Source organism: Ornithorhynchus anatinus, chromosome 7, assembly GCF_004115215.2.
Source record: "Ornithorhynchus anatinus isolate Pmale09 chromosome 7, mOrnAna1.pri.v4, whole genome shotgun sequence".
Classification (NCBI taxonomy): Eukaryota; Metazoa; Chordata; class Mammalia; order Monotremata; family Ornithorhynchidae; genus Ornithorhynchus; species Ornithorhynchus anatinus.
Genome location: NC_041734.1, coordinates 42,586,071 through 42,598,432, shown reverse-complemented (window position 1 = coordinate 42,598,432; position 12,362 = coordinate 42,586,071). Strand labels below are relative to the sequence as shown.

General features: G+C 44.7%; 2 protein-coding genes and 1 long non-coding RNA gene across 3 annotated transcripts in view; 1 reads left to right on the top strand and 2 right to left on the bottom strand.

Annotated features, from left to right (window-relative positions):
- LOC100082821 (putative ciliary rootlet coiled-coil protein 2) overlaps positions 1-5,578 on the bottom strand; it is a 45,864-nt gene extending 40,286 nt beyond the window's left edge. Inside the window, exons 1-5 of the mRNA XM_039912734.1 lie at positions 5,543-5,578; positions 4,243-4,496; positions 3,135-3,317; positions 2,225-2,369; positions 424-570 (exon numbers count right to left, since the gene is read on the bottom strand). Of these exons, the coding sequence (XP_039768668.1) occupies positions 424-570; positions 2,225-2,369; positions 3,135-3,317; positions 4,243-4,496; positions 5,543-5,578 (765 nt within the window). The remainder of the gene's footprint in view (positions 1-423; positions 571-2,224; positions 2,370-3,134; positions 3,318-4,242; positions 4,497-5,542) is intronic.
- Positions 5,579-5,682: 104 nt separating this feature from the next.
- Positions 5,683-9,510, top strand: LOC114813182. The gene is made up of 3 exons (XR_003760818.1): positions 5,683-7,313; positions 7,784-7,903; positions 9,223-9,510. It is a non-coding gene; the product is annotated as an uncharacterized LOC114813182 (long non-coding RNA).
- A 695-nt stretch (positions 9,511-10,205) lies between these two features.
- The window catches only part of LOC120638485 (rootletin-like), a 47,332-nt gene continuing 45,175 nt past the window's right edge, over positions 10,206-12,362 (bottom strand). Inside the window, exons 10-12 of the mRNA XM_039912486.1 lie at positions 11,606-11,702; positions 11,420-11,509; positions 10,206-10,539 (exon numbers count right to left, since the gene is read on the bottom strand). Of these exons, the coding sequence (XP_039768420.1) occupies positions 10,270-10,539; positions 11,420-11,509; positions 11,606-11,702 (457 nt within the window). The 3' untranslated portion in view covers positions 10,206-10,269. The remainder of the gene's footprint in view (positions 10,540-11,419; positions 11,510-11,605; positions 11,703-12,362) is intronic.

The following is a 12,362-nucleotide window of genomic DNA, read 5'->3' as shown; positions in this document are numbered from 1 at the left end:
TAAAAGCAGTGTATGTTTCAGATTAGAGAGGGCAGTTTCTCCATCAATCAGTAGTGGTATTTATGGAGCTTTTCTGTTGGGCAGAACACTCTACTGCTATGGACTGAATGATTATTAAATGCTTGAGAAAGTAGAATAGAGATGAGAGACCCAATATCTGTCCTCAGTGAGCTTATGGTCTATCAATCAGTGGTATTTATTGAGTGCTTGCTGTTTGCAGAGCACCACACTAAGCGCTTGGAGTACAGTACCAAAAAGTTGGCCATTATTTTCCCGGCCTACAGTCTAGAGGGGGAAACAGACATTAATATAAATAAATTACGTAAATGTACCTAAGTGCTGTGGGGTCGAGGGTGGGGTGACTATCAAGTACTCAGAGGGTACAGGCATATTTTAATGCATGTGACTTTTAAGACTTGTTACCTGTAAAATAACGTGGTTCAGATTGACTTTATCTTGAGCAAGGCCTTCAGTCAAAGCTGCCATCTTGGCTAAGGAGTCTCTCAAGTCAGCATCCTCTGATCTCATCTTGGTTATTAACAGTTCCAGTTCAGCACTGCCGGACTCAGCCTGTGGTCAGGAAAGAAACCTCAAGCATCTGTGGCTCTATGTTTCCCAAACCTTCCTTGGATATGGATAAATCTTCACTCCAAAATAATCGGGAGCTGAGATTCTTAGCTTGCACCACTTGTTCTGCTTCGGAGCTCAGCTATTATTAATTGCTTACATGTTACTTATAGTAAGGGCACTCAAATTTCTGAAAAATCACACTTAAAGCATTTCAAAAAATGTAGAATAATTAGAGAATTTTGCTAGAGCTGAAAATCAGAGAGCACGTAGGTCCTGGAGTATAGTTGAATTTGATATATTCAGAGTACTTTGAATGTAATGAGGTGGGAAAAGGTTTTTGCTTTAGCGATCTATTTCAGTCAATGAACTTTACATAGTAACTAGAATGTGTTTTATTTTTTGCTTTTCAAATGACATCTGCTTTGCACTATTGGTAAAGTCTACATCACCCAGGTGGGTCACCTAGACAGATTTGAATCACCACCTAGCAGCTCCTTCTCTACAAGTAGTGGGGGTCCTGAGGTTCTCCACTACTAAAAGGAGAGATAGTGGGGCCTGGGGCCTTTCTCTATCTCTGCTGGAGGGGGAGGAGCAATGGCAGTGGAATGGAGAACGCTGGGAAAGTTGCAGTTGTGACCAGTATTTGGACTAAGGCTGTTGAACTCTGAGCTGCAAGAAGTTTGAAAATCTGCTCTTATAGCCACAGAACCCTACCGATTTTATTTTGTATTTTCCCCGCCCTCACCTTTTACCTTAATTTCGTGCTCGTATTGTTTTATTTCTTCCTTATGAGTCTATCCGCCAGCCTTCTCTTCCCATCCCTCTGCACCGACCCCTTCCCCCCCCCCAACTCAAAGCATAATAAGCTCCTTGAGGGCCAGGAATCCTGATTCTCACTCATGTAGTCTTTCCCAGGGCTTAGCCCTGTGCTTTGAACTCAGTAAGTGCTTATTAAATAATCAATCCATCGTATTTATTGAGCACTTACTATGTGTAGAGCCCTGTACTAAGCGCTTGGGAGAGTACAATACCACAGAATTAGCAGACACATTCCCTGCCTATAATGAGCTTACAGTCTAGTTGGGGAGACAAACACTGTAAAGAACCTCGGCCTGGGTGTCAGGAGATTCGATTTCTAGTTCCAGCTCTGCCACAGTCCTGCAGTATAATCTCGGGCAAATCAGTGAATTTCTCTGGGCACAGTTTTCTCTTTTGGATTTTAGAGTTGTTGTGAGGATGAAATGAGGTCATGGAAAGAATGTAAGTACTCTACAAAGTTAAGGCAATAATGAAAGTTTTTCTATGTGCCAAGCACTGTTCTAGGCACTGGGGTAGATGCAGGTTGATGAGGTGGGAGAGTCGAGATATAATTATTATTATTGTAATTGTCAGCATGTGGAGATGGAGTCTGGGGCACTTCCACAGCATTCTGCGCTCAGTCCCTGAGGGACTCGCAGAGTTCCTGCCCCTGTGAGCCCATTCCAGAGGGTACCACAAGTGAATGACCAATGGGCTGTGGTCTGACAACCAGGAGAACAGTGAAAACAAAAGAACAACAACCCTGGGCATGATGCAGAATGAAAACAGAGAGAAATTCTGTATAAAACTCCACTGGAGCCTATTGATGATGAGGACATTAAGAAATCATACTCACTTGGGCTAGAGCACTGCTTAAACCTTCTTTCTCACTTTCCAGGACTTCCTTCTCCAAGGCGGCCTGGTTCAGGGCCTCCCTTACCATCACTAGTTCCTTCTTCAGGCCCGAGCTTCGCTCTTCCAGTTGCTCCAGACATTTCTGTCTGCAAGAGTCAGAGAAACAGGACGTAAAGGGGAAGCCTAAGGTCTTAATCCCATACCTCCAGCGATCAACTTCCTTGTCATCTCAGTTAACTTCGGTCCTGACCTCTTCCTGTAGAAAGACATCGAGGCCCTCGGGCAATCCCACCTATTCATACTGATCTGCAAAATCAGCAACGTTAGCATCAATAGTAAAAATGCACATGGTACTCTTAACTCTTGCAATGCTGGAATCTTAATCATGGTATTTATTGAACTCTTACTGTGTATATATGACATTCTACTAAGCTCTTACTATACAGTGTTAGGAAAGCTGCTTTGGAAATATGACTATTTAAAAAATGAAACAGACACCCTTCTTATCAGTAGAGTATTTCCTACCAAAGGAGGAGGCAGTGCTTTTTACAAAAGTTATATAGTGACTAGTTTCATTTCATATTTCAAATGGAAAATCTAAGGGGCAGAAATGAGAAGCTGAGGTTATTATCATTATTATATTTGTTAAGTGTTTCCTTTGTTTCCTGCACTGTTCTGAGCTCTGGGTAGATACAAGATAATCAAGTTGGGCACAGTCCTGTCCCACTAGGAGCTTCCGATCTAAGAAGGAAAGAGAACATTCCCTGAGTCAGAATGGAGTTCATTCCACCTAAGGCTATGTGGGGTCTCCCTTATATGTCATGCTGCCTCTATTCCTCAATCAGCTAATGCTCCTGTTCTGCAACTCAGAATCCCCCTCTAATTAATTACCTTCAGGAAAAAGAGCTCACCCTCGTTCCAGTTCTTTCCTGCTCCTCTCACTTTTCTTAGCCATCTCCTCCTTCTGCTCTTCCAAAAGATCACGATGCCTTTGTAAGTCCGTGTTCGCGGCCTTCAGCCTTTCGATTTCCTCGTGGGAAATGCCCACCTGCTGGTTTAGATCTTGCACCAGACTTTCCAGAGTTGTCTTCTCCCTGAGTGGCAGGGTGGGGGAGGCCTATTAGTGTCCTGCTATGGGAGGGGCTAACGCAGAACAGCTGTCTGAGGAGGCTATGCAAATAATCTCCAAACCTAGAAATCATTGGTGCTGTAGGCAAGAGACAGGTAGCGGTATTGAAAATGGAAATTGGGACCCTGAGCAAGTCCAGAGAAGAAGGGTCTATCAGCGGCTGGAAATGGGAGTAGTGACGGGACTGTATCATCTGTTCATTCATTCAATTGTATTTATTGAGTGCTTACTGTGTGCAAAGCTCTGTACTAAGTGCTTGGTAGAGTAGAATATAACAGCAAGCAGACACATTCCTGTCCACAACGAGCTCACAGTGTAGAGGGGGAGATAGACATTAATATAAATAAATAAATTACATATATACAAAAAATACATATATATCTATATCTATAATAATAATGTTAGTATTTGTTAAGCTCTTACGATGTGCCGAGCACTGTTCTAAGCGCTGGGGTAGACACAGGGGAATCAGGATCTCTCACGTGGGGCTCACAGTCTTAATCCCCATTTTACAGATGAGGTAACTGAGGCACAGAGAAGTGAAGTGACTTGCCCACAGTCACACAGCTGACAAGTGGCAGAGCTGGGATTTGAACTCATGACCTCTGACTCCAAAGCCCGTGCTCTTTCCACTGAGCCACGCTGCTTCTCATCTATCTATCTATCTATCTATCTATCTATCTATCTATCTATCTATCTATCATCTATCTATCTATCTATCTCTGTGATCAGAACATCCCGCCACAAGGGGAGAGTGGGTGCAGAAATGGTGGGGGGCCGATGTGGGTGTGTGTGAGGGACAAATCCAGGCTACTCCTAGGCTAAGGTAATCTCCTGACAAATGTTCCACTCTAGATCAGATGATCTAGACTTTCCGCCCCATGGTTCACCTTCCAAAGGTCTCCCTTGAGCTTTTACAGCGTTCCAAATCCCTTCTTTGGTCCTGCAGCACTCCTTGCAGTTTATCCCATTCCTTCCTCTGCTCCTGCAGGCCCTGCTCTGCTGCCTGCACCTCCAGCTGACAGTCAGACAGCTGTTTTCGGAGAGCTGTCACTGTGTTCCCAGAGGATTCCAGTTGCGAATGAAGTTCCTGTACAAAAATGGAGATGGTGTTCCATGAGGCAAATGCCCAAAAGAAGGCTCCCTGTGGGTTTGAATAGGAAGACTTGGTTAGCTGTTATTTGGGGCTTAGGGACATTTTTCTTGAGGGAGAATAGCAAACTGGTATTCCCTGCTCTTTATGTGACTTGGGACACGGATTAATCAATCAGTCAGTTATATTTATTGAGGGCTTATTGGGTACAGAACACTGTATTAAATGATTGGGAGAATCTGATATAACGGATATAAACCAACTCTGGTAGTAATGTTCCCTGTCCCCCAGGAGCTTATAATCTGGGTAGGGAGATGGGCATTAAAACAAATTAGGGATACCTACTTAAGTGCCGAGAGCTGAGGTGAATAAAGAACAAATCCAAGATACGAGAGTGATACAGAAGGGAGAGAGAGCAGGGTAAATAGAGTTTAGTTGAGAAACGCCTTTTGGAGGAGATGAGATTTGAATAAGGCTTTGAAGGTGGAGAGAACGACTGATGAATATGAAGGGGAAAGGATTTCCAGACCAGAGGCAGGATATGGATGAAGGGTAGGTGGCAAGATAGACAAGATAGATGAGATAGACAAGACAGATAGATGGAAAAATGGCTTGAGCTCACAATTAATAATAATAATAATAATAATGAATTGTATTTTTTAAACTCTTTCTATGTGCCAAACACTGTACTCAGCGCTGGGTTAGATACAAGATAATGAGATCATACACAGTCCCTCCCGTACATGGAGCTCACAGTTTAATGCTGTGCATTAAAGCTCAGGGATGAATGGAGCAGATCGGTTTGGAGGGATCTCTCTGCTTGCAGCTCTTTGATCCCTTGGGGGGGTTCAGGCACTGGCTAGCTGCTGAGTTCTCATCCTCAACAGATCAAATACCATCTCTCTCATCCCTCTGGGGGGAGGGGCAGTGTTAGGGGGTGTCAATATTTGGGACCAAATGGGTGATCTCCTTTCCCACGTACCATGTGGATTAGAGCTCTGATTCTGTGGTGGGAAACCGTGATGACAGAGGTTCTGTAGTGAATAGGCAGAATGGTGGACTGGGAAGGGTTTGGGTTGGTCCTGAGTGGACCCAACCTCCATTAACTCCTGAATGGGTCTCAGAGACTCCATATCTAAAACTGTCCTGACCCGAATAACTACACACCTACTGCTCAGGAGTGCCACTTACCACCCTCCCCCCCCCACCCCCACGACACCCACTCCCTCTATTTTATCCCTCCACTTGGTTATAAATTAATGAAAGTTCAGGAATCAAAGGGATGAAATCTCCTCACCACATGTCCTGGCGGTACTGTTTGGTGTAGCGGGGAGGCTCTGCTAGGGAACATCCACAGTCATTAAGTGCCCTCGGGGGCTACCCCTTCTCCTATCTTACTGCCCCTGCCAAACTTGGTTAAAATTGGCCCATGGGATGCAGCTTTATGAAAAACAGGGACAAAAACAGGCAGAAAGATTTCATAACCGCCTTCTCTAGAAAGACATGTTAAAAGTTAGGCAATAGACAGCAAAGCACGTACCACCCTCCCCGGGGGTGATGCAACAGAGCAGAGAACAATGGCCTTGTTTAATAGCTCTGGAGGGTGGGCCCGCCTGCAGAGGAGGGTTCCAAGCAGCCACCACTCAGCTCTAAGTCTGAAAAACTCAGGATCCCCAACGGCCTCCTTGTCGCTCTACCTACGTGGCGCAGGAAGAATAATTTTTCTTAAAAGTTGCTATCACATCGCTCCGGACATTGAAAGGCCCCAGTGGCTCTCTCTCACGGCTCGCGTCCGATCAAAACCCCCGCCTGAGGGACTCCCAGACCTTCCATCGACAGCTCCCTCAATCCAGTGGCCCGTTTCCCCTTGGCATCCCAGTTTGGACTCTCGGCTCTGCTTGCCGTCCGCTGCGCACTATTCTTCCGCTTCTTCATCATTCACACCGGACTGCCCCTTCCCCCGAAGAATGTACCCCTGCCTTATTTCAAATTTCCCAAACCATGAGCTTCTTCTCTTTCAAAGCCACATCAAAACTCTCACCTCCTGCATTAGCCCTCCCTGTTTCTGCCTTTAGCCGTGCCATCATTGGCCGTTATCCTCCCATCACGCCTACTGCGTTGGGCAGTAAATTCACTCCAGGTACCTTAGCTTGGAATCCTGTTTTAGTTGATAGACTATACCTCCTCAGAATGTCAATTCTTCATGGGCTCTGCCCAAAGCAGTGGCTCAGTAAATACTGGTGGTGATGAGGATGAGGTTGATGATGATGATCATGATACCTTCTGTAGCCCATTTCTGTGAAAAAAGGGCAGTCCGGCCCTATGTATGGGCAGCACAGAGGCCTTGGAAGGAAGGGTATGAACTGATTCTAACTGCACCTCTAGTTCACGGGGTGACTGCAATATGATGTTCGGCAAGTGGCCAGGGCCACGGGATTGAAAAACATTTCCAAAAAAGGATTTTGTTGAATTTTGTTAGGTTGATTTTCAACTGTGGTGCCTCTGTCTTGGGCTAGCTGTTCTGAGGTCCCATTTTTAATCAAGTTGCTTTTGACAATTTGCTGAAACCGTACAAAAGGACAGATAGATTTGAGCTCAAGTATTTTGTATACTTCCTCTGTCTAAAGGGAGATATTAAAGACACCAATGGCAGTTTTTTTACTTACTCTCCGAAACACCCCTTGATTTTCTGCCTTTTCATAATTTTTGCCCCCTCTCTCTCTTTTTCTTGGACATTCTGTCTATTTTTCAGATGTTTTTCTTTTATCTCCCCTTGTTACATATCCTTTTCCTCTCTTCAGCAGGATGGTGAACAGCAGAAAGTATCAGCAGGATCAAGGAGGGTTTGGTTAAATTCAAGAACCAGAGGTAATGCCGAGGGTGTGTCTAGAAAGTTAAGGATGGAAAGGGAAAATCTACAGATACTGATTGCTACATTCCTATTCAGTAAAGTCCAGGCAGGCTACCCTTACAAGATTCCTCCAGTTATTGCCACTATTGCACGTAGAATGGACTAGTTGGACCACTGACCTGACCCGATAATGGCATTTTAAAATGTTTTTATGTTCACAGTCAGTCACAACTCTCACCTTTAGGCCCTTTTCTTTTCCATTCTTCTGGGGTCTTTCAAGTTCCAGTCCCTTTTCCCCCACTATCCTCCTCTTGTTCCCCATTTACCAGTGGGCTCTCTGGTGGTCTTTGGGTCCTTCCCCTGAATCTGTTACCCCAAGCTTGTTTTTCCCCGAGGGAGCTCTGTTGCCTGCCTGACAACATTTAGTTTGCTTCTGCCGTTGGCCTTGGGTCCCTTTTACAGATTTTGTTTTTTCTCTAAATTCCAGAAATGGTTTGCGGGGAAGTTGAACCTTCCTTCAGGATGCCAACTAGATGCACCTGCCATGCCCTATTTGTGAAAGCGACAGAGCCCCTGAAAGAGGAGGGCCTCAGCTCCAAGACTCAGGGTAAATTTGGACCCTCAGGGGAACGCCCACTCCACTGAGGGACAACCAGAACCGACATCTCCTGAGCTCGGTCCCATCTGCGTATTCTCTCCCAGCACTTAGGGAAGTGTTCAGCGCACAATATGCACTTAATAAATATTATTTCTACAACTACTACTCAGTCCAAGAGAAGTCAATTTAAGCAGTGGAAGAATCGCAGAGGCAAGCAGTTCTATTCTTTAATCTCCCTCCACTCTGAGTCGGGGGAGATGAAGTGATGGCTTGCGTGAGGCTGTCAAACACCTAATACCGTTTCTACTTCATTCCTCCAACCGTTTGACTTCTCACCTGAGTTGGACAAATTGGGGGATTCGGACACGTTCCTTCTCAGTCAGTCAGTCAGTAGTGTTTACTGGGTATCTACTATGTGCAGAACGTGGTGCATGTGCTTGTGAGATTACAATAAAGGTGGAAGCGAAGTATCGTAGCCTCGTGGAAAAAGTGTGGGCCTGGGAGTCAGAAGATCTGGGTTGTAATCCCTGCTCTGTCACTTGTCTGCTGTGTGACCTTGGGTAAGTCACTTAACTTCTCTGTGTCTCAGTTACCTCAGCAGTAAAACGGAGATTATGTCTGTGAGCCCCATAAGGGACATGGACTGTGTCTAACCTGATTATTTTGTATCTACTCCTGTGCTTCGTACAAAGCCTGGAACGTAGTAAGTGCTTAACAGAAACCATTAAAAAAATAAGACATGTTTTCTGCTATGAGGAGTTTACAGTCTCAATTCCGAAAACTCATCGTTTATGAAAACAAATCAATCGTTTGTTTACAAGGCGTCACTGGTTTATGTACCCTGCATTTCCCTTTCTCTACCAGAGATGCTAATTCATTTGATTGGCTGCCAGAAACCACCCACCATTCATTCATTCAAAAGTATTTATTGAGCGCTTACTATGTGCAGAGCACTGTACTAAGCGCTTGAAGCGCTTGGAATGTACAATTCGAAAAATGTTGGTATTTGTTAAGCGCTTACTATGTGCAAAGCACTGTTCTAAGCGCTGGGGAGGATACAAGGTGATCAGGTTGTGTCACGTGGGGCTCACAGTCTTAATCCCAATTTTACAGATGAGGTAACTGAGGCCCAGAGAAGTCAAGTGACTTGCCCAAAGTCACACGGCTGACAAGCGGCGGAACCGGGATTTGAACCCATGATCTCTGACTCCCCAGACCGTGCTCTTTGCACTGAGCCACGCATCATTCCTTTTGGTGTTTGTTTTTCTCTCGAGAACTTTCTTCCACCCTAGCCTTCAGGATTCTCATGTGAGTATTGCTGCCTGCAGGTTTCACACTTGAAGAGGCTCCATCCTGATCTAGGCTCAATATAACCAGTTTGGGGAAACTAACCTGCGAAAGAAACTCATTGAGGAATACATCACACCCTAAAGATACCAGCATTGGACTTCCAAACTCCAGAAATACCTCCTTCTTGCCTGTGAAAGAAGACACACATGCTACCAAAGAGAATGAGAAGCTCCTGCAATGGGAGCCTGATCTACTATTGGGTTTTTTTTATGGTATTTGTTAAGCACTTACTATGTGCCAGGAATTTAATTAAGCATTGGGTTAGTTGCAAGATAATCAGGATGGACACAGTTCCTGTCCCACAGAGGGCTGACAGTCTCAATCTCCATTTCCCAGAGGAGGTAACTGAGGCACAGAGAAGTTAAGAGATTTGTCCAAGGTTACACAGCAGAGAAGTGGCAGAGCCAGGATTAGAACCCAGGTCCTCTGACTCCCAGGCCTGAGCTCTTTCTACTAGGCTCGTTGCTTCTCTCAAACTCCAATCCCTTTACAGGTGAGGATGCTGATGTCTAGAGTAGTAAGTGGTCTGTCCAGAGTTAATTTAGTGGCTGTCGTTAACACTGTTCATGACCTTTGGGTTTTCCATTTTTGACTGAATAGGTTGTGCTCTTTCTTGACTGTGTCGCAATGAGTAGGCCACACCTCTCTGAGCCCATCTACATTGCTTTGCTATTAGAACAGGATTTTTAAGTGATGGATATTTTCACTCTCAGGCCAAGACTGGTGTATGAGATAGGTTACGTTTTATTATGCTGCCTATGGCCGTCTATTTCATTAGTAAATATATATTAAATATGTGTCAATGCTAATAAACTTCTGCTTATATTCTTCAGACTGCCTCCGTCCGCTGTTTCAGTTCACCTCCCCCTGGTTTTGGCATTTAATCTAGTGACAAAGAATCTGGTTAACACCTCTTTTGAGTAATCTCACCAGATGATGCTTAAATAGAAAATTTAACTGAGTGAAATTTTATCATCTTGGACTGGATTCACTGGGAAGCAAGGTTTGAAGGGAGACAATTTCCATCAATATGCGCGTGTTAAGCGCATGAAGGAAAGTGAGCTAGAAGCGTTTCTAACCTGTTCTCGCTGCCGTCTCTTTTGGAAGGCTCTTTTCACAGCCTGCAGAGCTGCTTCGTGGTGTAAGGGGGAGTGGGCCCGGCTGGGGGATGTCCGGCGGCGATGGGATGAACCAAAGTGCAAAGGGGACGGTTGTCTTCCGGAGTCTTCATCGAGTGCAACTCCGACGCTCCCCAGTGAGGAGGGTTCTAAGCTTTCGGCATCAGCTAAAGCTAACTGGTGCGGGGGTGGGGAATAGAGAATAATTCAGAGAATTTAATTGTTTCAGCATGCTCAATCCACAGTATTTTCAACAGCAGAATACTCTAAAAGGAAACTACAAGTTATCCTCCCAGATACACATCCCGAGGAGAGAAGCCTGCGCATCATCTTCTGTTGTTTCAGAAGAGAGATTGGGATATCTTATGAAAACAGCAAGAAGTTCTGTATCAGGGCTAACTCTTCATTTTTGGGATCATCAAGTCCACCTTCTAGGATCTTGTGCCTTACATTTTAGAACCCCGGGAGAGCCCTGGTGAATCTGGGGCTTTTTGATGTTCCCCAGAACCCAGAAGAGTTGACCAGTCTGGATTCGTCCAGCCCTCTAGATCTAGCCTTCCGGGTTGTATCTCCGTGGATGAGCCAATGAGAAGGAATGGAGGGAAAAAAAATCACAGAACCAAGAGTTACCGACAGCTCTTATGCCGTTGCCAGACAAAAGAGCTGCTAGCCTTTTCAGCTCAGGCATCACATTTAGCCTTCCTGGACCAACACTCCATCATAGGGCCTTGGACGACTGCTTCTCCACCCCTCAATCAATCAATAATATTTACTAAGTGCTTACTGTGTACAGAGCAACGTACTAAGCACTTAGGAGAGTACACTGTAGCAGAGATGATAGACACATTCCCTCCCTGCCTACGGTGATCTTACAGTCTAGAGGGGGAGACACTATAAATATAAATATTTATTTTATTAATATAAATAAAAATAAATATAAATAAATTAGAGATGTGTGCCCCCACTAGACATCTAAATCACGAAGTATTTTTTCTGAATATATCTCATATCTCATATCTCATTTTCATGGGAAAGCATTGCATAAGAAACATGACACCTTAGTAATGCCGTGCAAAATTCGCTGCAAAGATTCACTTTCATCTTTCAAGTCCTCCACTTCTAACAGACCTCCAGTTTTATTGGATTCCTGGATTTAAAAATAGGAAACTTAGTGACACAAGCAAACAATGGAAAGCATGAGAGAAAGAAATGGAGTGAGAGGAGAGTCCATATTTATATGTACCAGTTTCTGAATGTCCAGTTTTAAGGATGAAATGGTCTTCTCTTTCTGGGCATTTTGTTCTTTAAGCTTCTCTCCAAGAGCAGTCAGTTCAGTGATCCTACGAGAAAAAGGCAGAATCACAGAGGAAGGTGACTGTCAAGGCTGAAATCAGAGCAAGAGATCCACCATGATATTAAGTCTTCAAGGATCTGGCACATTCTTAAGGGATAGTTTTAAGGCCACATTAGGGGCTATCGATTAATCAATCAATCAATCAGTGGTATTTATTGAGCACTCACTGTGTGCTGAGCACTCTATTAAGTGCCTGGCAGAGTAATGTTGGTATTTGTTAAGCGCTTACTATGTGCAGAGCACTGTTCTAAGCGCTGGGGTAGATACAAGGCCATCAGGTTGTCCCACGTGGGGCTCACATTCTTCATCCCCATTTTACAGATGAGGGAACTAAGGCACAGAGAAGTGAAGTGACTTGCCCACAGTCACACAGCTGACAAGTGGCAGAGCTGGGATTCGAACCCGTGACCTCTGACTCCCAAGCCCGTGCTCGTTCCGCTGAGCCACTCCGCTTCTCTATCTCAGAGATGGTAGACGTGATCCCTGCAGTCAAGAAGCTTACAATCTAGACGGAGAGACAGGCATTAAAATAAATGAGAGGTAGGGAAGTGAAAGAGTATAAAGATATGTACCTAAGTGCTGTAGGGCTGAGGGGTGGGGTGAATATTAAGTGCTTAAGGGGTACAGATCCAAGGGCATAGTTGAG